The following is a 25,896-nucleotide window of genomic DNA, read 5'->3' as shown; positions in this document are numbered from 1 at the left end:
GGGTGGTGAATCTCTGGAATTCTCTGCCCGTTGAAGTGGTGGAGCTGCCTCGCTAAATATTTTTAAGATGCGGGTTGATGGGTTTTTGATAAGAGAGGGGATTAAGGGTTATGGGGAGAGGGCAGGAATGTGGAACTGAGCCACGACAGATCAGCCATGATCTTATTGAATGGCGGGGCAGGCTCGAAGGGCTAGATGGCCTACTCCTGCTCCTATTTCTTATGTTCTTATGTTCTTATCCATTCAATTACCTCCAAGTGAGAAAAGGAGATGCCTCCTGTGCGAGGTCTTATTGGACAGGATGTATTCAATGGTCTGGGACTTGTGGCCACAGTCCCAGTTCAGGTTGTCCCTCCATTTTTTCTATGGGACAGGTAGCTACACTGTCTAAGCTCTGTTTAGATGTGTGTGGACTCTGTCCACTGTCTCTGAGGGACATTGAGCATTGATGAGATTCTAGAACTTTATGCAGTATGTGTCCCATGACTTCATTCATCTGGATAGCAGAAGGATCTAGATAGGCTGGGCGAATGGGCCAGGAAATGGCAAATGGAATTTAATGTTGGCAAGTGTGAGGTGGTCCACTTTGGTAGGAAGAATGGTAGGAAGGACTATTACTTACGTGGCGAAAAACTGCAGCAGGCGACGGTGCAGAGGGACCTCGGGGTCCTTGTGCATGAGTCGCAAAAACCCAGCCTGCAGGTGCAGCAGGTGGTCAGGAAGGCGAATGGGATGCTGGCCTTCATAGCGAGGGGGATTGAATATAAAAGTAGGGAGGTCTTGCTGCAGCTGTATAGGGCATTGGTGAGGCCGCAGCTGGAGTACTGTGTGCAGTTTTGGGCGCCGCACCTGCGCAAGGATATTTTGGCCCTGGAGGGAGTGCAGAGGAGGTTTACTAGGCTGATACCAGAGTTGAGGGGGTTGAGCTATGAGGAGAGGCTGAATAAACTAGGCTTGTACTTGTTAGAGTTTAGAAGAATGAGGGGAGATCTCATTAAGACGTATAAGATGATGAATGGGATGGATAGGATAGAGGTGGAGAGACTCTTCCCGCTCAAAAAAGACAGTAGGACTAGGGGGCACAGCCTCAAGATAAAGGGGGGGCGGTTTAGAACGGAGTTGAGGAGGAACTTCTTCACTCAAAGGGTGGTGAATCTCTGGAATTCTCTGCCCGTTGAAGTGGTGGAGGCTGCCTCGCTAAATATTTTTAAGAAGCGGGTTGATAGGTTTTTGATAAGAGAGGGGATTAAGGGTTATGGGGAGAGGGCGGGAAAGTGGAACTGAGCCACGACAGATCAGCCATGATCTTATTGAATGGCGGGGCAGGCTCGAAGGGCCAAATGGCTTACTCCTGCTCCTATTTCTTATGTTCTTATGCCAGCTTCGTGACCATCAACTGCACTTTACCAAAATGGTCAGTGTGATTTTAAACACTTTTCTTGTAGATTTTCAAGTCTTTGCGAACGGGAAGGTTCATGATTTTTACCATCTCTCTGAGCACGATAATGTGCACTGAACAGCAGGTGGGACAGCACTGGGAGTTACTTGATTAGAATGGGTTTTTCTGACACTGTCGTCTTAATACATTTAGCTGCAGGGTCACAAGGCAGAACAGTATCCTGTAGCAGAGTAGACTAGGACCAGTATCGTGGTGCAGAGGGTTCTGTTTATCCACCCCATGACCTTGCAGTGAGTTTCAGGACCAGGTTCAACCTATTGTGTTGGGTCATGGAACCTGACCACTGCATTGCTGCCAGTGGTGTCAGTATGTCTCAGCATCATTCACAAGAATAGCTTCTAGTATTGTGGAAATATGAAGTTAATTTGATACGAAGGTAGAAACTTTGAAAATGGGGAAATTGTAAATAAGATAAAAATACACATCAATTTGTTGCAGCCCTCTTCCTCAGGGTGGGCAGAAGGGGTTCCAAACACAGGTCTACAGGTGTCACATTGATTGCTTGTTTGCAGCTAATTTCTGTGATTTAATGTTAGTTTGAAATCTGATTCTTTACTCAGAGTGATGCCAGGCAACCATTTGAAAGATCAGAGGCACAAGAGGATAAAACAAAGATGCTGAAGACAGCCTTTGTGATGTATTGCAGGTAAGACCAGGCGGTTAAATCCTTTGTACTAAATGCAGATGTTTTAAATTGATTGTAGTATGCAAAGCATGGATTCAGTAGCACCAGGCCTTCAGAGGGTTAAATAATGAACACGGGTTACATAAACTTGATCTGTTTTCCTTTAAGTTCAGAAGGCTGAAGTGTTTAAAATGTTGAAGAAACTCTTAAGTAGATTCAGAATAATGGTTACCTCAGATAGAGGAGTCTGGAATAAATGTTGAGTTTATCAAAACGCTTTTTTAAGTAAAAGAGTATGACAGTGAGGTACAGACAGCCATGATCTAACTGTGTTGCTGGAACAGCCTTGATGGGCTGAATGGCCTCCTGCTCCTGTGCACTTCTGAAATGAGAGATTTAAATGTTATGTTTTTGGTTTTGAACTGCATCTTCCGTTCACTTGTAGCAACTTTGTTTGTGCAATACAGAATCAGCTGCTTTCAAAAAAAAATCAAGTCTGCAAAATCACTTCTTCGTTCTGCTATTGGATACAATTTGAGTTGTTAATTTTAATTTCCAGAAAAGACATTATTGGTGCCCAGAACATGTTGGAGGAAATCTTCCCAGATGATTTTGATACGGGACCAGACTCTGATTTGGACATGGCTGTGGCACAGATTAGTCTTGATCTGATCAATGATTACCCTGCTTGTGACCCACGTTGGGCTGAGTCTGTACCAAATGGTAAGATTTTGAATTGGAAAGCTGTACCACTGAATTTGATGGAGTATTGTTCGTTAGATAAGTAGAAATAATCATTGTTACTGGGAAATTGATAAAGTCCATCAACACTCACCAGCTTGTCCACGGTTTCCCTGATGCTGCACAGCCCTCTTACTTGATCACACTTGGTAAATTGTCTGTTGCTGCTGCAGCAACAGGGTAATTGGTTATTGCTACAATGAATATTTCTTAGGAATATTGTCAATGTGGTTTGAATTATGCACCTTTTAGAAAGGTTGCTGGGGCCTTCAGTACTTCTGGTTTCCAACGAGATAGCACCGAAACCCAACTCTGTTATGCCAGGAAGGGACAGTAAGAAGTCTGTCAACACCAGGTTAAAGTCCAACAGGTTTATTTGGTAGCCTGATCTTTCGGAGCACTATTCTTCAGGCGCGTGAAGAATTGCGTTCACAAACAAGGCATTTATAGGCACAGATTCAATTTTTATATGATAATGGTTGGAATGTGAGTCTTAACAGATAATAAGGTCTTTATAGGTGCAAACACTGCTCCCTCCACTAGCATTATCTGTGCCTATATATGCCCTGTTTGTGAACCCAACTCTTCACCCACCTGATGAAGGAGCAGTGCTCCGAAAACTTATGCCACCAAATAAACCTGTTGCACTTTAACCTCGTGTTGTGAGACTTCTTACTGTGCCCATCCCAGACCAACACCGGCATCTCCACATCGTGGCTAGGAACGGGGACACAGCATTGTGGCTTTGCCAGCATAATCCTGGGATCCGGGATAAACTTTTTAATGATGCAAATATCTTTATCTTCCTCTACAGTCCACATGAAAACACCAGCCTGTAAGCTACCCGTTATCTCTCTCACTACCCAGGGTTTCCATGTTTGTTATCATTTGCTTCTTGGTGAAACAAGTGTTTATGGGATTTGGGCAGGTGTCTGTGAGAATTTGGAATGGTTAAAATATCATCTTGATTCAGTAACAGAACTTGCAGCCGGTATATCTCCTGAACCCATGTCCACAGGAAAGCATGCCTTGTGTAAAGTGCACAAGCAAACCTTTTCTCACTGTAACTGCCTGTTGCAAATTAAAAGCTTTGTACATTAAATCCTTACCTCTTTTGTTCCTGAGTCTTGATGTTTGTAAGTAGTGAATGTGTCTTGACAGATGTTAGATGATGGAGACATAACTGAAGGATTCCAGTTTGTGCAATCATGGAAATAATTCTATCCTGAAATTTGGAATGATATTTCGTTCTGATTGTGGAGGAGATCTTTTGCAACCGTAATTATAGTGTAACTATATATGAACATTGCTTTCTTCACAGATGTAAGTCGGTTTAGCAACACTTCCTTGCTGCTGCTTCATCAGCTGGAAGATAAAATGAAAGCCCATTACTGTTTGATGGAATTTCTTCAGGACGTAAGTTTCAATTCAAAGAATGAATAGTTTGTTTTTATGTAGTGTATGAATGTGCTGGAGCATTTCACAGCTGTTGAATTATATTGATGTCCAGCCATTGTAATGCAGCCAAGTGCAAAAGTGACTTATGTACAGGAAAATCTCGCAAACAGAAAATGATAAATGACCAGTCCTGACATTGATGGTTGTGGGAGGAATGCAGGCCAGGAACCTTGCTTCTCTCCTCTTTGAATAGCCCTATGGCCTCACGTCCACCTGAACAGCGGATGAGATCTCGACAACACCTGCTCCAAAATATTACAGTTCAGACCATGCAGGCCTCAGTCCTTGGATGCAACTTGACTACATGAGCTGCTGATTCACGTGACATGGTCATCACTGTGCCATGGCATATTTTATATATAAAAAAAGCTTCAGCAGTAGGTCAGTCCCTTACATGTTTAAAATTTGTAAGATGTTAAGGACTGGCCACTATTGTGATTGTGGTACAGAGTGGAACATCATTTAACTGAAGACACAGCATGTAAAGTGATACAGAGTAAGGGATTTGTGGACCAGCCTGCTTTAATTATCAAGGGGCCACACGGTGAAGCCTTCCATTGTTTGCTGGAGCAGAGAGAGAGAGCTAAGATTTTACCTGTTAAAAACCTGTTTAAAATAAGTTTAAAGCACTTTACTCTTTGTAAAACTGTTTAAAGCATTTATTTATTGTATTTACTGCTTTAAGAATTCTGAGGGAGTGCTTGAAAGGCATTTGTGGACCAGCCTGCTTTAAATCAGCGCCAGGTTTAAAAGGAGGCCTGGTGTAGGCAGCGTCTGAGCGGGCAGCGGAGTGAGTGGGAAGCAGAGTGAGTTAATAGAGCTTAATATCAAAAAGGGCTTGAAGGAAAAAGGCCAGGTGAGTTTGTTTGAAAAAACAAGGAAAAAAAAATTTTTTCAAAACTACTACAGCAGGAAACAAGGAAAAAAATTTTTTTCCCCATAAAAAATTACAGTGAATAATGGAGGGGCATGTGATGTGTGGTTTCTGTATGATGTGGGAACTGGTGGACCCCAGGGTCCTTCCCAGTGACCATGTCTGCAGTAAGTGCAGGTTGCTGGAAGAGCTCCAGCTCAAGGTGGATGAGCTGGCCTCTGAGCTACAGACACTGAGGCTCATCAGGGGGAGAGAGGGTGCCATTGTCAATGGGGTGCAAGTGACATCCACCCCCCCTAGACTGGCTAAATCTAAGGGTCAGGGACAAAAGGGGGCTGCTGGGAGGAGGAAGGGGGGTGAGGAGCGGAGGCCTCAGCCTCTTAATCTGCATAACAGGTTTGAGGTTCTTGCTTCCAGTCTGGAAGAGGACGAGGCAGGTGAGGTTGGTGAGCAAACTGCACACGGTACAGTGATGCAGCAGGACATAGGCAAAGAGAAGGGGAAAAGGAACGTAGTAGTGATTGGGGATAGTGGGGTGAAGGGTATTGACACTGTCCTTTGTCACAATGACAAAGTGCACAGAAGGGTGTGTTGTCTGCCTGGTGCTCGGGTACAGGATGTCGCAGCTGGGCTGCAGAGGAACCTGGAGTGGGAGGGTGAGAATCCGGTCGTTGTGGTACATGTGGGTGCCGGCGACGTAGGCAAAGTGCGGACTGAGGATCTGGGGAGGGAGTATGAAAAGCTGGGAATGGAATTAAAAAGTAGAACCGACAAGGTGGTCGTCTCTGGGCTACTGCCTGAACTGAGTGCAGACGGGCGTAGGGTTGACAGGATAAAGGAAGTGAATGGGTGGCTCAGGGATTGGTGTGGGAGGAATGGGTTTGAATTTATGGGGCATTGGCACCAGTATTGGGGTAGGTGGGACTTGTTCGGGCGGGATGGGGTTGGTCTGAACCGTGCTGGGACCAGAGTGTTGGCGAATCGAGTAAAGAGGACTGTAGACAGGGCTTTAAACTAATTAGGGGGGGGGGAGGGTGCGAGGGTAGGTGACGCTACGAGGTCTAAAGTTAAGGATAGGGTACAGGTAAGGGAAGAGGCCGAGGATGTCCCAATTGGTGGCGTTACGGCAAATAGGGTCCAGGTGAAGGCTGGGATGAAAGCGCTTTATCTGAATGCACGAAGCATTCGGAATAAAGTGGATGAGCTGGTGGCGCAGATCGACACAAATGGATACGATCTGGTGGCCATTACAGAGACGTGGCTACAAGGTGACAGGGACTGGGAGATGAATGTACAGGGCTATCAAGTGTTTAGGAAGGATAGGCAGGAGGAAAGAGGGGGTGGCGTAGCTCTGCTGATTAAGGATAGCATCAAGGTGGTAGCAAGGGATGATATCGGAGCCAAAGAGCAGAAAGTGGAATCGTTGTGGGTGGAGATTAGGAACAGCAAAGGGAGGAAGACGCTGGTGGGTGTCGTCTATAGGCCACCAAATAATGATCTGGAGGTGGGGCGGGCTGTTAACGCGCAAATAAGTGCGGCGTGCAGGAATGGGATGGCAGTAGTTATGGGAGATTTCAATCTGCATATTGATTGGTCAACCCATGTTGGACGAGGTGGGCTCGAGGAGGAGTTCTTGGAATGCTGCCGGGATAATTTCCTTGAACAGTGTGTGTTGGAGCCGACGAGGGAGCGAGCTATCTTGGATCTGGTGCTATGTAATGAGGCGGGTAGAATTAGGGACCTTGCGGTGAAGGATCCTCTTGGAGAGAGTGATCATTGCATGGTGGAGTTTCTGTTGCAGATGGAGGAGGAGAAAGTGGGTTCCCGGACACGCGTCCTTTGTTTGAATAGAGGGGAGTACGGTAGGATGAGAGAAGAATTGGCGAATGTGGACTGGGGGAGCGCGTTGGAAGGTAGGTCTGCTGAGGAGCAGTGGAGGATCTTTAAGGAGATCTTTCTTGGTGCTCAGCAGAAATTTATTCCGATGGTCAAAAAGGACAGTAGGAGGAGAGGTAATAAGCCGTGGATAACGAAGGAGGTGAAGGAAAGTGTTAAATTAAAAGCGGAGGAATTTAGAGTAGCTAAGAGCAGTGGGCGAGAAGAGGATTGGGAAAGGTTTAAATGTCAACAAAGATTGACAAAGAAGTTGATAAAGGAGGGTAGGAGAAGCTATGAAGCTGGGCTAGCACTTAATATAAAAAAGGATAGCAAGAGTTTTTATAAATATATAAAAAGGAAGAGGCTGGCTAGGGTGAACGTTGGTCCTTTAGAGGATGAGAAAGGGGACCTAGTGGTAGGGGATGGGGAAATGGCTAAGGTCTTGAATAACTTTTTTGTTTCTGTCTTCACGGAGGAGGACGTGAATAATTTGCCGGGTGTTAGCGATGGAAAGGTGGTAGGACTGGAGGGTCTTAATGACATTACTGTTACTAGAGAGGTGGTGCTCGACAGACTGGAGGGGCTGATTGTGGACAAGTCCCCAGGACCGGATGGAATGCATCCAAGGGTTCTGAAAGAAATGGCGGAGGTTATAGTGGATGCCTTGGTGGTTATTTTCCAGACGTCGCTGGATTCCGGGGAAGTGCCGGAAGATTGGAAAACGGCTAATGTTACGCCGTTGTTTAAGAAGGGTGCCAGGCAAAAGGCGGGGAATTATAGGCTGGTTAGTTTAACGTCTGTGGTAGGTAAAATGTTAGAATCCGTCATTAAGGAGGAAATTGCGAGGCATCTTGAAGGGAATTGCTTGATAGGGCAGACGCAACACGGTTTCATTAAAGGGAAGTCGTGTCTGACAAATTTACTGGAGTTCTATGAGGATGTGTCTAGGGCAGTGGACAGAGGAGAGCCGGTGGATGTGGTCTTTCTGGATTTTCAGAAGGCGTTTGACAAGGTACCTCACAAGAGGTTATTGCAAAGGTCAGGGGACATGGAGTTGGGGGTAGGGTGTTAGCGTGGATAGAGGATTGGTTGTCAGATAGGAGGCAGAGAGTGGGGGTCAATGGGTGCTATTCGGATTGGCGGTTGGTGACTAGTGGGGTGCCCCAGGGGTCGGTGCAGGGGCCTCAGCTATTTACCATTTATATAGATGATCTGGAGGAGGGAACCGAGTGCAGGGTGTCGAAATTTGCTGATGACACCAAGATTGGGGGAAAGGCATATTGTGCGGAGGGTGTGGAGAGTCTGCAGAAGGATCTAGATAGGCTGGGCGAATGGGCCAGGAAATGGCAAATGGAATTTAATGTTGGCAAGTGTGAGGTGGTCCACTTGGGTAGGAAGAATGGTGGGAAGGACTATTACTTACGTGGCGAAAAACTGCAGCAGGCGACGGTGCAGAGGGACCTCGGGGTCCTTGTGCATGAGTCGCAAAAACCCAGCTTGCAGGTGCAGCAGGTGGTCAGGAAGGCGAATGGGATGCTGGCCTTCATAGCGAGGGGGATTGAATATAAAAGTAGGGAGGTCTTGCTGCAGCTGTATAGGGCATTGGTGAGGCCGCAGCTGGAGTACTGTGTGCAGTTTTGGGCGCCGCACCTGCGCAAGGATATTTTGGCCCTGGAGGGAGTGCAGAGGAGGTTTACTAGGCTGATACCGGAGTTGAGGGGATTGAGCTATGAGGAGAGGCTGAATAAACTAGGCTTGTACTCGTTAGAGTTTAGAAGAATGAGGGGAGATCTCATTGAGACATATAAGATGATGAATGGGATGGATAGGATAGAGGTGGAGAGACTCTTCCCGCTCAAAAAAGACAGTAGGACTAGGGGGCACAGCCTCAAGATAAGGGGGAGGCGGTTTAGAACGGAGTTGAGGAGGAACTTCTTCACTCAAAGGGTGGTGAATCTCTGGAATTCTCTGCCCGTTGAAGTGGTGGAGGCTACCTCGCTAAATATTTTTAAGAAGCGGGTTGACGGGTTCTTGATAAGAGAGGGGATTAAGGGTTATGGGGAGAGGGCGGGAAAGTGGAACTGAGCCACAACAGATCGGCCATGATCTTATTGAATGGCGGGGCAGGCTCGAAGGGCTAGATGGCCTACTCCTGCTCCTATTTCTTATGTTCTTATGAATAAATAGCACCAGTTGAAAAGCTCCATCAGCACAGGCACAATGGGCCTGTGCAGATGGTTAAAGAATGACCGGTCATCAGAACTTTTCATGTTGTTTACCGTCAAATGTGTTAATTTCTGTGGATTCTTTTTTTAAATCAAGGTGGAATTACTGAGTCGCCTCCAGACTATTACAGTGCGTGGAATCCCAATGGCTACACGCCTCTTGCTCTGTGAACATGCTGAGAAACTTTCTGCTGCTATTGTTCTAAAAAACCACCACACCAAACTTCCTGAAGTTGTAAATGCTGCAATTAATTGTGCCCTGAGTAAACAGAATGAAGGCATTCCTCAGAACCTGACCCCTGCTGATATTTTCTTCCGGGAGGTATGAATTTCATGCTGTGTTTATAGATTGTGAAATGTTTTACTGGAACAATTACTGCTACCTGTGAGAAAAGCAATATAACATTTTAAAATTAAATTTGTATTTTTTTAACATGAATTAGGAGGTTTGAGCGGCTAAAGCTATTTTACATTATACACAGTAATTTGAGTAAGCATTCATGGCCCTGTTGTCTGAGATTTCAGCTGATTTAGTGTCAAGGAAATGTTTTGAACAGACTATTCATTTAAGCGAAACAAGAAGCTTAACTGGGTAGGAAGGAAGAGTGAGCTTGCATTTGTATAGCGTTGATCATGTTCTCAATGTCTGGAAGAGTTTTCAGTCAGTGCAGTCACTGTTGTAACATAGGAAATGAGGCAGCCAGTTTGTACAGAGCAAGCTCCCACAAACAACAGGAGCAAATTATTCAGATTAACTATTTTTGTGATGTTGAATGAGGGATAAATGTTGGCCGGCAAGCAGGTTAACTCCCTGCATTTATGCATTTGGAAAACATAGGAAATAGGAGCTGGAGTAGGCCACTCAGCCCATCTACTCACTATTCAAAGTGTTTGTAGCTGATCTTCTATCGCAATATTTTTTTCCCCCCTCATTTGTCCTTTGGAGTTTTTACTAACTAGAAATCTATTGATTTCTGTTTTGAGCACTCTCAGTGACTGGATCTCTACAAGCTGCTGGAGTAGAGAATTCCAAAGATTCACCAGCCTTTGTCTCACCTCAGTCCCAAATTAGCCTTCCTTTGGTCCTAGATCCCCAGCCAATGTATGCATGCATTTTTAGGCTGTGTTAATCTTGTGTTTTCTTAGCAAGGCTACTCTGTTTGAAATGCAGCCAAGTGGGTCTTTGCAGACTTTTACAGAAAGTGGAATTCAAACAAGGCTTCCTAGCAGAGTACAATTTTGTAATTTACTTAAAGGTACTCAAGTTAAAATAAAGCAGCCTGTTTTTCTAGATATTTCAGATACCTGTGCAAACTGGATAAGAACATAAAGGTAGTAGGTACAGACTGTCAGCCCTTCTAGTCTGTTCTGTCATTCAGTATGATTAGGAGTGGTATTCTACCTGAACTCTACCTTCCCACATTATCCCTTAATTCCCTTTTCCTTGAATTATCTGCAGATCCTTGGTGATTATTTGCCTAACCTTGACAAAGTGGCATGATTTTTTATTACACGTAAGGTGAGAAGAGAGGCTATTGAGTCTGCACTGGCTCTCGGAAAACACATTCTACCCAGTCGCCTTATCCCTGTAGCCTTGCACATTCTATTGAGATAACAATCCAATTCTCTTTTGAATACTTTGATCGAACCTGCCTCCCAGGAAGTAGTTTCAGACTCACTACTTGCCCTGTCCGTACACCTCAGGATCTTGAATGCCTCTATCAAGTCTCTTCTCCATCATCTTCTCCAAATCTCCACTCACCTGTTGAAGGAACAGCGCTCTGAAAGCTCGTGATTCCAAATAAACCTGTTGGACTTTTAGTCGGGTGTTGTCAGACTTCTTACTGTGCAACGCCAGCATCTCCACATCATCCCTAAAGGAAAACAACCCTAACCTCACCAGTCTACCCTCACAGCTACAGCTGTTTATCCGTGGAATCATTCTTGTAAATCTCCTCTGTACTCTTTCCGATGCACATCCTCAGGTATGGCACCCAGAACTGGATGCATTCCTCCAGATGAGGTCTAATTAGTGTCTTCTATTAATTCAACATGATCTTCTCATATTTGTACTCAATACTCCTATTAATAAAACCTGGGCTACTTTATGCTTTATTAACAGCTCTCTCCACACTCCTGCAATCTTCAGTGACTTATGTACATATACATACGTATATGTCTGCTAGGGCCAGACAGAAACTCCGAGGTATGTTATGCAGTTAACCTTGACCACAACTTTAACATTTGATTTTGGCATTAGGGTGAATGTAAAGTGTTTCACTTCAGGTATGATTCAAGTGACCCACTAGGAAGCTTTTATCAAACACACTCGCGTCTCACTGGGGCAAATCTGAAATTCCTGGTACAGTATTTGTACCTGCTGGGACTCTGCCAGCTCTCTCTCTCCTTTACTGTTTTCTCCTCCCCTGGCCACTCCTCCTCGCTATCTACTGCAGGTGGCTTTTACCCTGTTGCCACTTTTTGTTTTCTTAATTTTAATGTTTAAATGGTTGTTTCGTTTTTATTTTTCAGCTTGGTTTGTCACTGTGGAAAAAGTCACTGGCTCATTTGATGATCCCAATAAAATAGCAACATTTGCAATTCCAATATCTATCTTCTGTAATGTATATTTTCCTTCTGTTCAATTGGTATTTAATTTAAGCTGCAGAAATACAGGAGTGTAAAGCAGCACCATGACCCAACCCCACAGGTTGTTTGGATTCCCCGAGTGTATTATTAGTTGTAAAATCTTTTGATTTTATTGTTGGTCAGATATCTTTTTTTCTGTATCATTTTCTCCTGGACAGCCTATTGCAAATCTCTGCTTTAATGTCACAACAGTCAGCCCATAAAACCGTGCTGAATCTGAGAGAAATTAACAAATATAGCTCCTATTCACTCTGCCCATCCTTGATTGAAGTGGCAGTATAGAAGCAATATTTGAAGCTTATAGACCAATTTATCAGTTGGATTATGTTGTGAACTGCCCAGTTGGAATTATGCATGTAGGTACAGCAGGCAGTAAAGAAGTCAAATGGTATGTTGGCCTTCGTAGTGAGAGGATTTGAGTACAGGTTAAAAGATATTTTACTGGAATTGTATAGGATATTGATGAAGTCACACCTGGAGTATTGTGTGCAGTTTTGGTGTCCTTGTCTGAGGAAGTGTGCTCTTACTATAGAGGGAGTACAGTGAAGGTTTACCAGGCTGATTCCTGGGATGGCAGATCTGTCAGATGAGGAGAGATGAGATCGGTTGGGATTATATTCACTGGAGTTTAGAAGAGTGAGAGGGTATCTCATAGAAACTTAAAATTGTGACAGGATTAGACAGGGTAGATTCAGTAAGAAGGTTCCCGATGGTAGCCCAGAACTAGGGATCGCAGTTTGAGGATAAGGGGTAAACCTTTTTAGGACTGAGGTGAGGAGAAAGTTTTTCACCCAGAGGTTGGTGAATGTGTGGAATTCACTACCACAGAAAGTAGTTGAGGCCAAAACAGTGTGATTTCAAGAAGAAATTAGATATAGCTTGAGGAACTAAAGGGATATGGGGGACATGACCATAATGAATGGTGGAGCAGGCTCGAAGGGCTGAATGACCTACTTCTACTTCTGTGTTCTGTGTAGAGAGATTCTTCCCGCTCAGAAAGGACAACAGGACTAGAGGGCACAGCCTCAAGATTGGGCGGGGGGGGGGGGGGGGGTGCACAGTTTAGAATGGAGTTGAGGAGGAACTTCTTCACTCAAAGGGTGGTGAATCTCTGGAATTCTCTGCCCATTGAAGTGGTGGAGGCTGCCTCGCTAAATATATTTAAGACACGGGTAGATAGGTTTTTGGTAGGCAAGGGAATTAAGGGTTATGGGGAGAAAGTGGAAATGAGCCACTTCAGATCAGCCATGATCTTATTGAATGGCGGGGCAGGCTCGAAGGGCTAGATGGCCTACTCCTGCACCTACTACTTATGTTATGTTCTTATGTGTGCAACAGGGACATATGAGTTGGCAAGTTCCCTATATCAGCTATGCTGTTAGGAAGGTGCTTCTGCACAATGAGGAAGATCAGGGGTACCTGATGAGCACCAGAAGCTGGAACTGCAGGCGCAGCTCATCAATAAAACTTCTGGGTGTAAAAAGGAGAGGGCAAGCATTGCATAGAAATGGTGGAAACCAGCTATTTAGCTCAACAGGTTGCAGTTTATCTGAAACAGGCTATTCTGAAACACACCATTTTTACATTCCTTCTCTGGGCAGGTCTCCCAGATTGATACTGCCTTCGAATGTTTGTTGGAGGAAGAAGAACGTTTTTTGGAGGAGAGTCACCCACAATCCGAGGAGTGGGCACAGATAGTTACCAATGTTAACAACATTTTGAAGGTAAGCCATTCTGTGAAAGCTTTGTCCTTTAATTTAGAAGTTGACATCTAGTTTGCTGAACCTACAGTTCATTAGAAAATATTCTGTTTTCTGATGTAGAAACAAGAGCAGGGAGGAAACAATTAGATTTAAGGGGACACTAGCTTCATAAGAGTTGGCTCGAATTTGCTGCAAAACTGAAGATCTCATTGACATTGAATCTGTTGGAAAAGTTGTACTGTGTTTCTGTCTTCACCTCCTGCCCTAATATAGCCAGCTTTTGTCATCTGTTGGTATTCTGTTTCAGTACAGTCCTCTTGGAAATCTATGGAAAGTTAACTTTTGGCCCTGTGTATGGCACCCGGAACTTGACACAGTTTTGCCAAATCTTTGCCCGCTCACTTAACCTTTGTGGCCTCCTTATGCCCTCATAATTTTTTTTCCTATTTATCTTTGCATCATCAGTGAATGTCAGTCATATTTTTGGTCCCTTCATCCAGGTTGTTTATAAAAATTGTAAAAGGCTGAGGCTCCAGCACTGATCCCTGTGGCACCATTTGTTACATTCTGCTAACCAAAAAAAGACCCATTTATGTTAACTGTTTCTTGTCAGCTAGCCAATATTCTATTCATGTCTAAATGTTACTCTATATACCATGAGCTTTTATTTTCTGCAATAACCTTTTGATGTAGGACCTTACCAAATGCCCTCTGGAAATCTAAGTACATCCCCTTCATCCACAACACATGACTCCTTCATAGAGTTCTAATAAATTGGTAAAACACAATTTCCCTCAAAAATATGTTAACTCTGCATGATTACCTTGAATTTATCTAAATGCCCTGCTATGGCATCTTAATTAGTAGCTTCTAATATTTTGCCTATGACAGATGTAACTGGCCTGTTGTTTCCTGCTTTCTATCTCCCTCCCTTTTTGAATAAACAAGTTACATTTGCTATTTTCCAATCTAATAGAATAATCCCTGAATCTAGGGAAATTTGGAAAATTAAAACCATCAACTATCCCACCAGCCATTTCTTCTAAGACCCCTGGGTAAAATTTATCAGGACCCAGGGATTTGTCAGCCCTCTGCTCCACCAATTTGCTCAGCACCATTCCCTGGTGATTGTAATTTCAGAGTTCCCCTCTCCCATTTCCTGATTTCCAGCTATTTCTGGGCTGTCACTTTTGTCCATCATTGTGAAGGTCAACACAAAATACCAGTTCAATCAATCTGCTTCCTTCCTACTTTGCAGATGTCAATTCCTACGATGTACTTTCTAGAGGACCAATGCTCACTTAAAAAGTCTTACTATCTGTTTTTATGGTTTTAGCTGTCTTTCTCTTGCACAGGCAGTCTTTGGATTTGAGACACATTCAAAACATCAGAACTAATTTCCCTGTAAGAACAATGCTATAAATGTGGGATTGGTTCCTGAACCGAGACCTGATACCCTAATCTGCACCAAAATAGCCCAGAAAAAAGTTCAGAAATATACAGATTCACCAAATAAAAATGTCAGAACAGCAACTGAGTGTCTCAGGTCAGGGAAATGAGTGGCGCAGAACATCAGTGCACACTTATGAATGTTGAACTTCAAATAAAAGCGAAATGCTGGCAATCTGAAATAAAAACTGAAAATTCTGAATAAACTCAGGTCTGTAAAGAGAAACAGAATTAATGTTTTTGGAATGTTAACACTCTGGGTCTGATTTTACCATTTTCATTTTAAGTGCTGAATCTGCTTTCAGGCGCCCCCATACACAGCCTAAAAAAAATCATGGGTCCCATGTAGGCGGGGCTTAGCGTGGCTGAAACGATCAGAACTCTGAACTGCGCACGCGCAGTTGGAAAAAAAAATTGAAAAAGCGCGTCCATATCAGATCGCTCCTGGGCTGCAGAAAGCGGGTAAAGTGACCCAGGAGTGAAAAGCAGGAGCGGTGGTCCCCACAGTCATCACTGTCCCCCTTTTTATCAACTGTCACCCAGACCTATCGTGACCCCCACCCCAAACCGATTGCCCATAGAGTGGCAGTGGACCCCTCCCTCCCCCACCAGAGATCCATCTACCCCCCCCCCCCCCCCCCCCCCACAAAAAGAACGAGGTGGTCTCACACCCCCCCCCCCCCCCCCCACACACACACACACACACACACACACACACACACAGAGCTGACCCGTTTCCTCCCACCAGACAACAATCAGCACCTGCCACCACTACCACCAGATAATGATCGGGCCTCCCTCCCTACCAGAGATACATCTATCTCTGTATCCCCTATCTCTGTATCTCTCCTCGTCCCCACTGACACTGACACCACTGTTCTGCGTCAGAGAGGCATTAGAAATTCTGAACTCACCTCTTCAGCAGCTTGAGCGCCCTATTCAGACTTTTATTCAGCAGATTCATTATGGCGTGATTCCAGATTGGCGAATTGGTGGTAAAGGGGGAAATGCTGATAAAGTTGGGTGGAAAGTTCGTTAGTTCAATTTAAATACATGCAAATACATTTGAATTGCCATTGCGCCTGTTTCAGGCGTGAATCGAATCACTGGCATTCCCGGGTTTTGGTAAAGTGGCGATCTGCATGGGCGTGGATTGTGTTAATGGCCTCACACCCGACTTCACCACGTTTTCATGCCTGAAAATGGGTGCCACGCAATGGTAAAATCGAGCCCTATGTTCCTCTCTCCACAGATGCTGCCAGAGCTGTTGAGTTTATCTAGCATTTTCTGTGTGTAATATGAACTTTGAACTCGTTCACTGGCATGCCGTCTTAAAATCAAAAACTACGCTACAAAATCCAGGTTATTGTCCAATCCCCTTTTGACAGCCACAACTGAACCTGCCTCCAGGGCACTCCCAGCCGGTGCATTCCAGATCCTAACTACTTGCAGAGTAACAAAGGATTTTCCTCATTCCATCTCTGGTTCTTTCACCGTTCACCTTAAATCTGTGTTCTTTTGTCCTCTATCCTTTCGCAAGTGGGAACAGTTTCTCTCCATCTATTCTGTCCCCTCCTGATTTTGAACAGCTGAATCAAATCCTCTTCAAACCACAGCCTTTGAAGAGAGCAGCCCTGGATTCTCCAACCTATTCACCAAACTGAGCCCCCTACACCCTCAAAAATCCCGCAAACACCTTTTACACCTTTTCAAATTGGACACAATTCTTCAGTTCAGACCTAACTTTAATATAGGTTTACCACTAACTTCCTCTTTTTCTTCCATGTATAAAACCCAGAATTTGATTAGATTTATTAACTGTCTCTCTCTCTGTTGGTGTGCAGGATATGCTGCATGTGGCTGTCCATCATCGACACAATAAAAGCTCATTTTATAAGTCACAAGAAGAATCTGAACAGGAACCACAGTACATTCCCTGGACAGGTGAGATGGGGCTTGATTGGAATCATTTTCAGTATCCGTGGCAACAAGTGGAAATGAAATGGGATTCAGTGGTTCAGAATATAGCTGGAGTGGGCAAACTTGGATGTGGTCTGTGGTGAAGATTTTGGTTATTTTTGATTAGAATGGTTACCTGAATTCTAATCTAGAACTGCGATCATGTTTGCAGTTAATTATCCACGTGTAATATGTGTGTATATCTGTAGCGTTGCGATAGAAGTTAAGTATACATAATTCACACAAGATGGAGAGTTTGAGCTCTGCACACTTCCCTGAGAGATTCACTCAAGATTTTGGCTCAATCAGTAGATTGCATCTTTAGCCCTGCTCCCCCACACTCTCTCAGAATTGTTTTGAAAAGATTTGAGAAGTTTGTAGTTTTTGAATCTGTCACAGGCTGTCATTTTATCTTCACTCTGTTATTTGTGTAAAAATAACAAAGTCCACTTGTTTCCTGTCACAGTTGAATTCAGGGGAGTTACTGGAATGAGGCAATGAGCCATTGTATAGTGCATCAGCAAGGGGAACAGAGCGGTAATCTCTGGACACAGATTTTTGTTTTAAACTCTGCAAAAGAGATAAGTTTTTAAAATTAGTTATGATCTGGGATGTGCCGCCTCAGCAGATTCAACAGAAACTTTCAAAAGGGAATTGTATATCTACTTGAAAGGAAAAACACTGGAGGTAAAAGGTCAGGTGTTTGGAGTTAATTTGATCGATCTTTCAAAGAGCCAGCACCAACATAATGGGCAGAGTGACTGAATCATTCAATGAACTTTACCAGCTTCATGTAGAGAATTAATTTAATATGTGGAACCATTGCTAAAAATTCCGTGATTGCTTATGACCCAGTTTACAAATAGTGATGCAATTTACATTTCAGATTTTAAACTTGTCCGTAATTTTAGTTATTATTTACTCCCTGAAGCATCCAGTGGTCCAGCAGGTGTGAGGACTGTGATTCTGCGGCAGACTGATGTTGTTCTGAACAAGGTTTATCCACATGTCGATACTACTTTACGCAACTCCCTTCTCGAACAACTGGTGGCGCTAATTGATTTCTATTTGGATGGCTACGTATGTCAACTCAAGTCTGTGGATAGACCCTCTCAGCAGGAAAGATACAATAAACTAGACTTGGAGTACACCCAGAAACGCTCACATCTGTTGTCACAGTTGCGTATGTATAACAATCCATTTTTACGTTATTATCTAAGCTTGGAAAAGTTTGTTCTTTTTCTTTAGAGGTTAGAGGTGGTCAAAATCATGACGAAACTGGGCAATATAAATGGGGAGAAAATGGTCCTATTGTGGAAGGTCAAGACCAATTGGACACCAATTTAAGGTGAAGGGCAAAAGAATTAATGGTGATGTGAAGAAATGCTTGATTATGCAGCAAGTGTTTAGAATCTGGAGGTACTGCCTGACAGTGGTAGAGACCAATTCAATCATCTCTTTCAAGAGAGAATTGGAAACTATCTGAAGAGAAAATAATTCCAGGGCAGCAAGGGAATGGGACCAGCCAAACTGTTCTTGTAGATACGCCCTTCTATGCTATACAATTTTATGAGACCAAGCTTAGAGTGGAAATTTGCACTACTCAAATGCCCCTTCTTTCCTCATCTTTGATGGAAAACAGAATATTTCAGCAGCTGCCAATAAATATCACCTTATTCCTTTCATTGGTGCATTCTCTTTCCCCTGACCTCATTGGCTAAAAGCTGGGTGTCAATTAATTCCTTATAAAGGTCAGTAATTTAGTTGCTCACACTTTTAGTTACAGGAAATAGTTTCTGTTAAATATTAGTGAGACTTCACTCCATTTTCCATAGACCAGAAATTCCCCTGTCTTTTACCGGCTGTTAATTTAACTCTTCTAGCTCCTTTGTGTTCATTCCCTGAGCCCCAAAATATCAGGAGAGGCTGAATACACAAATCGTGGTTCTCTTCAATTCACACCCCCAAATTCACAGGTGATAACTTGTTGGAAAGTCTGAGTTACTCAGTAGAATTTGAAGTAATCAATCTTTGGACCTGGGACACTGTTTTAGAAACATGTGATTTTACAACATTTGTTCTTTTCAGTTTCTCTTGGTCAGTACCAGCTTGCTGCTTCACTGGCAGAGAAATACTGTGACTTTGATATCCTAATACAACTGTGTGAACAGACTGACAACCAGACTAGATTACAGCGCTATGTAAACCAGTTTGCTGATCAGGTGAGGCCTTTCTACTTGCTTTCTTTTAAGTTTTACAGGTTTGAAAAACAAAACTGGTAACTTGTTTGTAAGAAATAATTTGCATCTATAATAAAAACAGTAAATGCTGGAAAAGCTCAGCGGGTCTGGCAGCATCTGTGAAGAGAGAGTCAATGTTTCAAGTCCAACACAATTCTCCTTTAGATCTTGCGTTTATATATTGCTTTACATGACCTCAAAATAAATCATGACTTACTGTTACTAAAATACTTTTGATTTTAAGATCCAAAGATGTGTGGGTTAGATGGATTGGCTATGCTAAATTGCCCCTTAGTGTCAGGGAGGTTGACTAGGGTAAATGCATGGGGCTATCAGAATAGGGCCTGGGTGAGATTGTGGTTGGTGCAGATATGATGGGCCAAATGGCCTCCTGCACTGTTGGATTCTATGGATTTATAGTCACTTGTAATTTAAGAAAAGCAGCAGACAGTTTACATGCTGCAAACACACAAAGCTTAACTTCTCTTAACCCAAGCAATTTTTAATTAATTGTAAATTGTTTAAAAGAAACTATACTGTAAATAAAAATGAACTCTTGAAACTCCCTCACTCACCAGCTGTCAACACAGATTTCCCTTAAAACTGAGATCAGTTTGTGTTCAACATGAATTGGTTCTATCCTTGTACTTGGTGTGAAAGAAATTGGTTATTCCAAGGGAAAGGCTGATACAGATCTTGTTTCATTTAACAGAACTTTTCCGACTTCCTGTTCCGTTGGTACATGGAAAAGGGGAAAAGGGGGAAGCTTCTTTCACCGCCAGTATCCCAGCATGCACAGCTGGCCAGCTTCCTGCAATCCCATGAACACCTCAGCTGGCTTCATGAGATCAATGTCCAGAACTTTGACAAGGTATTGGATTGTGACTTTGAAACTTGTGCTGCTTTGATATGAAATGTTGAAGAAGAAAGACAAGTCTGCAAAGGCTGAGAATTTGGGTCTGAACAGAGGAAAATTAATGTTTAGGGAAGAAACCATACCTCAGAATCCCCTCCCATCCCTGGTTATTAGGGTGTGAGTGTCGTTGGCAAGGAGTATTTATTGATCTGTTGGCCACCCCTAATTGTCCTGAGTTAGTGTCCCTGAGTGGGGTGATTCCAGGATGTTAACTCTCAGCAGTAACTGTTCCCCTGATCTTGCTAACAGTATCTTCCTCTCCGTGGTGAGAGTTACATTTCAACAGCTGCTGCTAATGTAACTGCAGTGATGTTTTACTGCCTAAAAACAGTGTGTTTTCCAGTGTGTAATCTCCAGGCTGCTGAGAGCAACCCTGGATTTGGTTATACTCTTATTTGAGGCTGTTGCATAATTTTGCATAAATCAGGGTAGAATTAGGAAAGAAAATAGACAAGATTATTTAAAAGCCAACCATTTCCATTTTGTTTTTGACCTGGATTTGCCTATAACCTGTTAATAAATCTGTGCTGAGGACATATTTTCATGTAGAAGTCTGGTTAATTTAATCTTGTTGCAGGCACATAAGACATTGCTCAATCTCGCCAACATGGAAACACGGTATTTTGCAAAGAAGAAAACTCTGCTGAGCCTCAGTAAACTATCTGCATTTGCTTCTGATCTCCCTGATGACCACCTGCAGGAGAAGATGGAGGGTAAAGTTTAACAGTCCCTTAAACATTCCTATCTTCCTGTTTTTCTTTTCTCTCATTGATTTATGACAATTGCTCACAGATGTCAGAGTTTACCATTGCCAAGCATCAAATTCTTTGTTGCATTTTGCCTCCTCGATGCAGCTTCAGCTTTGACTTTGTAAATTGCTGCCATTGTTCTCTTTCATTGGGGCAGCTCTTCTTTCCTGTTCCTCATCGGGGTTGTTAAGATCTAGAACATATTACCTGAAACGGTAATTGAAACAGATTTCATAGGAATTTTTGATGGGTAGTTGGGCATGGAGAGAGCTAATTTGCGGAGTTCTGGGGAATAGATTGAGGTTTAGGAATAAATTGATAGCCCTTCAAAAAGCTGGTGCAATTATGATAGACTGAACTATGATTTCAGTTATCTGAACCTGATTCTCCTCAGAGGTGTGAGTGTCAATAAATGAAACCATATTGAATTCAAAGTTAGAAATAGAAGTGTAGATGTTTACTGTGCTGCAGCCGATCTGAGAATGTTTGACACTGATGGAGTAGGAAGTATTTCAGAGATAAAACAGCAGTGAAAATGGTTATTAATGTTTGAATAACAATGTTTCTCATGCTTTTGCTACCTTGATCTCCCTCTGTCTAAAGCACTGACTTCATTGTGCTCATTTTGTTATAGACTTAACAGTGCAGGAACGGTATCTGCTTCACCAGGAGACCTTACCGATGGAGCTGCTAAAGAAGAAACAGCTCAACATAGACACCATGCCTGTGTTAACTGCTTCCCAACTGATCCATGTAAGTACAGTGAACACCAGTGTCTCTGAATCAATATCCAAAATCACAGATATAGATTGTGTCACTGTGGATTCCAGAAAGATGCTGAAACTCTGGAGAGTATAGTGTGGATTGACTAGGATAGGGAAGTAGTTATGGGGAGTGACTTGATAACGAGACAGTTTCCAATGAAACTGAGAAAAGCAAGAGGAGATTTGAGGTTTTTGAATTCAGAGAAAACAAAGATCACCTCTGGTTAGTCAGTGACCAGGAGTCATTGTTTGTTACAGAAGAAAGGGGGTTGTGTGGAAAGCTTCACACAGCAAAATGAATATATGGAATGCGCTGTTGGTGAAATTAGGATAAAGTGAGGTTTGCTATTCATCCAAAAGAACAGTGGAATTACTATCCATGTGCTGAACGTTCCTGACAGCCAGTTTAAACACCTTTGAAGCATAGTCTCTGTGTAAATTTGTGTTTGACAAAAACCCACAGAGTAAATAAGATAAACGACCAGATTAATCTGTTTGTCATCGTGTTGGTTGTGAGCACAAAGTTGACCAAGACCATGGGATTTCTTTGTATCCACCAATCCATTTGCTTACGTTTTCCAAGGGGATTGCTGCAGTTACAATCGTAGGTGAGGTGAGAGTAACTGCCCTTTAACATGAAGCAGCATCTGACCTGGTGTGAAATCAAGGAGCCCGAGTAAAATTGAAGTTGGAGAGTGACTTTCCAGTGGCCATACAGAGAAAGATGGTTGTGGTTATTAGAGGCTGATCTATTTAGCATCAGTCCATCACTGTCAAAGTTCCCCAGGGGAGTGTCCTAGGTCCAACCATTTTCTGCTGCTTCATCAATTAATTTCCCTCCATTATAAGACCAGAGGTGGGATTTTGCGGGTGATTGCACAATGTTCATTCACGATGACTTTATGGAAACAGTCCCTATCCAAATTCAGCTAGACCTGAATAACATTTAAGCTTGGGCTGATTGGTAAGAATGTTAGTTGCCCCATAAGTTTGCCAGGCAATGACCATTTCCAACAAGAGAAAATGTAACCACCTTCCCTTGACATTCAATAGCATTACCCTTGTTGAACCTCCCGCTATCAACATCCTGGGATCATTGACTATAACCTGAACTGGACCCACCATATAAATACTGAGGTTACAAGAACAAGTCAGAGGCTAGGAATCCTGCAACAAGTAACTCGCCTCCTGACTCCCCAAAACCTGACCCCCATCTACAAGGGACAAGTCCGGAGTGTGATGGAATACTCTCCATTTGCTTGGATGAGTGCAGTTCCAACAATAGTCCGAAGCTCAAAACAGCCCACTTGATAGGCACCACTCCATCATCTTCAACATTCGCTCCCTCTGCCACTGACGCACAGTGACAAGCAGTGTGCACCATCTACAAGATGCACCGCAGCAATTCGCCAAGCCGCCTCCTCCAGCACTTTCCAAATAGATTACCTGTACCGCGTAGATGGATAGGAACACCACCACCTGGCGAGTTCTCCAAGATGAACACCATCCTCATTTGGATCTAAATCGCCATTCCTTTAGTGTCACATCATGAAAATCCTCGATCTCTGTTCATAACAGCACTGTGGAGTGTACCTGCACTGCATGGACTGCAATTCCAAAAGGTGGTTCATGCCATCTCTTGGACAACTGGGAATAGGCAAGAAATACCGGCCTAGCTGGTTACACCCACAACCCATTCATGTTCAATGGTAATTAATCAGATTAATATCCAATTTCTGCAGCTTTACATCAGTGATGACAACACCAGTGCGAATGAATATGATTTCAAGAAGGCCCTTGATCTCCTGGAGTTTATTGAAAAGGTAAAGCTGACGGAAGCTTTCTTAAAAGGTAGCAGGAGAGCGTGTTACAATTTGAGTAGAAACATTTTGAATGTTGATGGGTTTTTTTCTGCAATACTTGCCCTATATTAACTGATCAGGTCGATGATTACTCTTCCCCAAATGATCATTGATTTGAAAATGTTAGTGGCAAGTATTTATTCTGTTTTATTCCTTCTAGAAACGTTCAGCCAATTTTCAACCTTCAGTATTCTGGGTAAAAAGATTCTGTATTTCCTTGTATCTGGGTTTAAACGTTTAGTACTAATGCCTCAAAATATTTGATACTTGGGACAAGGTAATACACTAGGCCCATAGACATTTTGCTTTACTTTGTCACTGGCCCCTCACTCTGTCTCCAAATCACCTGCAACAAGAAATCTCGCAGCTGGTTGAGAAACGTTTGCCTCCAATTCTCCTTGAAGATGGTTTAGTGAGCTCCAAACAGCACAACCCCAGGCTCATTATCCAGAATGCATCTCATCTTTTGCCATGATCTTGTATTCCAAAAGTGCATTTTAGTTCATAGAAAAACTCAAAATAGAAGTTTCATTGCAACCAAACAAACCACCTCCTGTTCGTGTTATCTAATCTTTTCTATTGACAATTTTGGTTTCTGGGTTGGAGGCAAGACCTGTCCCTTCCTTAACTATATGTAGACTTTTGTGAACACTCCCTCTCTTGAGGTACCCAGGGAAATGCAGCATTGCAGGTTTATAGGGGTTGGGGAAAATGAACTGAGGTTTATTTGTGTATATTATTTATGAATAGGATTTCCTGCATTCTGGCAAACCAGCAGCTGTTCACCTTGTTCCATAATCACTCTATACTATGGAACATGAGTTAAAAGCCCTCTCCACACTTGATATTCAATGTTTACACAATCTGTCCTTTTTTTCTCCCTATTTTCCCTTGGTTTGTCTCATTTCCCAGATCAGTCCTTCTGCTGGTCTTTTCCTGTGTTTAATCTTTGTTTGACATTGTGTGTCAGTCCTGAGATGAGCAGTGGTCATGGTGCTCATTTCCCACGAAGCAGTCCCCTCTCCTCAACATATCACCGTTTCTTGCACCCTGCCTCAGGTTTTGAACTTTTAGATTTACCTCGGTCAGTTCCAGTTGTCTGTTGTAAACGTTTTAATTGCAGGGGTAATTTGATAGAGGTGTTTAAAATTATAACTGGATGGGATCAAGTAGACAGCGGACTGATTTCAGGGAACATACATATACAATGATATGTAAGAAACGTAATATTAAGAGCAGAATTTTATTTGCAGGAGCTGTGAAATGATTCCGTGATTGAGGTAAAAACTATATGGGACGGGAACAGGGTAAAAGATGGGATTAGGATGCTGTCCGTGTGGAGGAGCACAGCAGCACAAAGTCAGTCCCACTTGATGCTGTTAGTCTCTGTGAAAGGTTCACAGCGAGCTCTGGAGGCTGATTATGTTTTCTGTTTTCTAAAGGAGGAGGGTCTTGGTGCTGACATCGATTCATTGAAACTGGAAATCTTCTGCCGAGCTATCCGGAGAGATGAGTATGTGCAGTTTTGATTCTGTGCCCTCTTTCCCCATTGCAACGTATGTATTGAAAGGAAGGCAGCTGTTAATTCAAATATTAAAGCAGTTGCCTATGTTGCTTTGAAAAGCCATGTTCCCATTACTGTGTTTGATCATCATAATGAAAGCCCCTGAGGCAGCTCTTAACCATAGAACACTACAGCACAGAAACAGGCCTCGTGGCCCTTCTTGGCTGTGCCCAACCATTTTTCTGCCTGGTCCCACTGATCTGCACTTGGACCATATCCCTCCACACCCCTCTCATCCATGTACCTGTCCAAGTTTTTCTTAGATGTTAAAAGTGAGCCTGCATTCAGCACTTCATCTGGCAGCTCATTCCACACTCCCACCACTCTGTGTGAAGAAGCTTCCCTAATATTCCCTTTAAACTTTTCCCCCTTCACCGTTAACCCATGTCCTCTAGTTTTTTCCTCCCCTAGCCTCAGTGGAAAAAGCCTGCTTGCATTCACTTTATCTATACCCATCATAATTTTATACACCTCTATCAAATCTCCCATCATTCTCCTACGCTCCAGGGAATAAAGTCCTAACCTATTTGACCTTTCTCTATAACTCAGTTTCTCAAGTCCTGGCAATATCCTTGTAAATTTTCTCTGCGCTCTTTGAACCTTATTAATATCTTTCCTGTAATTAGGTGACCAGAACTGCACACAATACTCTAAATTCAGCCTCACCAGTGTCTTATACAACCTCACCATAATATTTAGCAAATGAATATATTTGAGCAAACCAGCCCTTTCAGGTGGGAACCTTTTCCATGTGTATGCAGACTCAATCAGCCATGTCCCA

General features: G+C 43.1%; 1 protein-coding gene across 2 annotated transcripts in view; it reads left to right on the top strand.

Annotated features, from left to right (window-relative positions):
- nup133 (nucleoporin 133) overlaps window positions 1-25,896 on the top strand; it is a 54,673-nt gene that overhangs the window by 26,247 nt on the left and 2,530 nt on the right. For both annotated transcript variants that reach the window (XM_080199942.1, XM_080199941.1), the window contains exons 12-24: window positions 2,020-2,105; window positions 2,644-2,807; window positions 4,147-4,241; window positions 9,358-9,582; window positions 13,511-13,633; window positions 16,906-17,005; window positions 17,952-18,203; window positions 19,109-19,242; window positions 19,973-20,131; window positions 20,754-20,889; window positions 21,560-21,678; window positions 23,432-23,512; window positions 24,994-25,064. In XM_080199942.1, the coding sequence (XP_080056068.1) occupies window positions 2,020-2,105; window positions 2,644-2,807; window positions 4,147-4,241; window positions 9,358-9,582; window positions 13,511-13,633; window positions 16,906-17,005; window positions 17,952-18,203; window positions 19,109-19,242; window positions 19,973-20,131; window positions 20,754-20,889; window positions 21,560-21,678; window positions 23,432-23,512; window positions 24,994-25,064 (1,745 nt within the window). The remainder of the gene's footprint in view (window positions 1-2,019; window positions 2,106-2,643; window positions 2,808-4,146; window positions 4,242-9,357; window positions 9,583-13,510; window positions 13,634-16,905; window positions 17,006-17,951; window positions 18,204-19,108; window positions 19,243-19,972; window positions 20,132-20,753; window positions 20,890-21,559; window positions 21,679-23,431; window positions 23,513-24,993; window positions 25,065-25,896) is intronic.

This window comes from Carcharhinus amblyrhynchos, chromosome 12 (genome assembly GCF_965287045.1).
Source record: "Carcharhinus amblyrhynchos chromosome 12, sCarAmb.v2.hapA, whole genome shotgun sequence".
In the NCBI taxonomy this organism is placed as follows: domain Eukaryota; kingdom Metazoa; phylum Chordata; class Chondrichthyes; order Carcharhiniformes; family Carcharhinidae; genus Carcharhinus; species Carcharhinus amblyrhynchos.
This window is presented reverse-complemented; position numbering and strand designations above follow the sequence as displayed.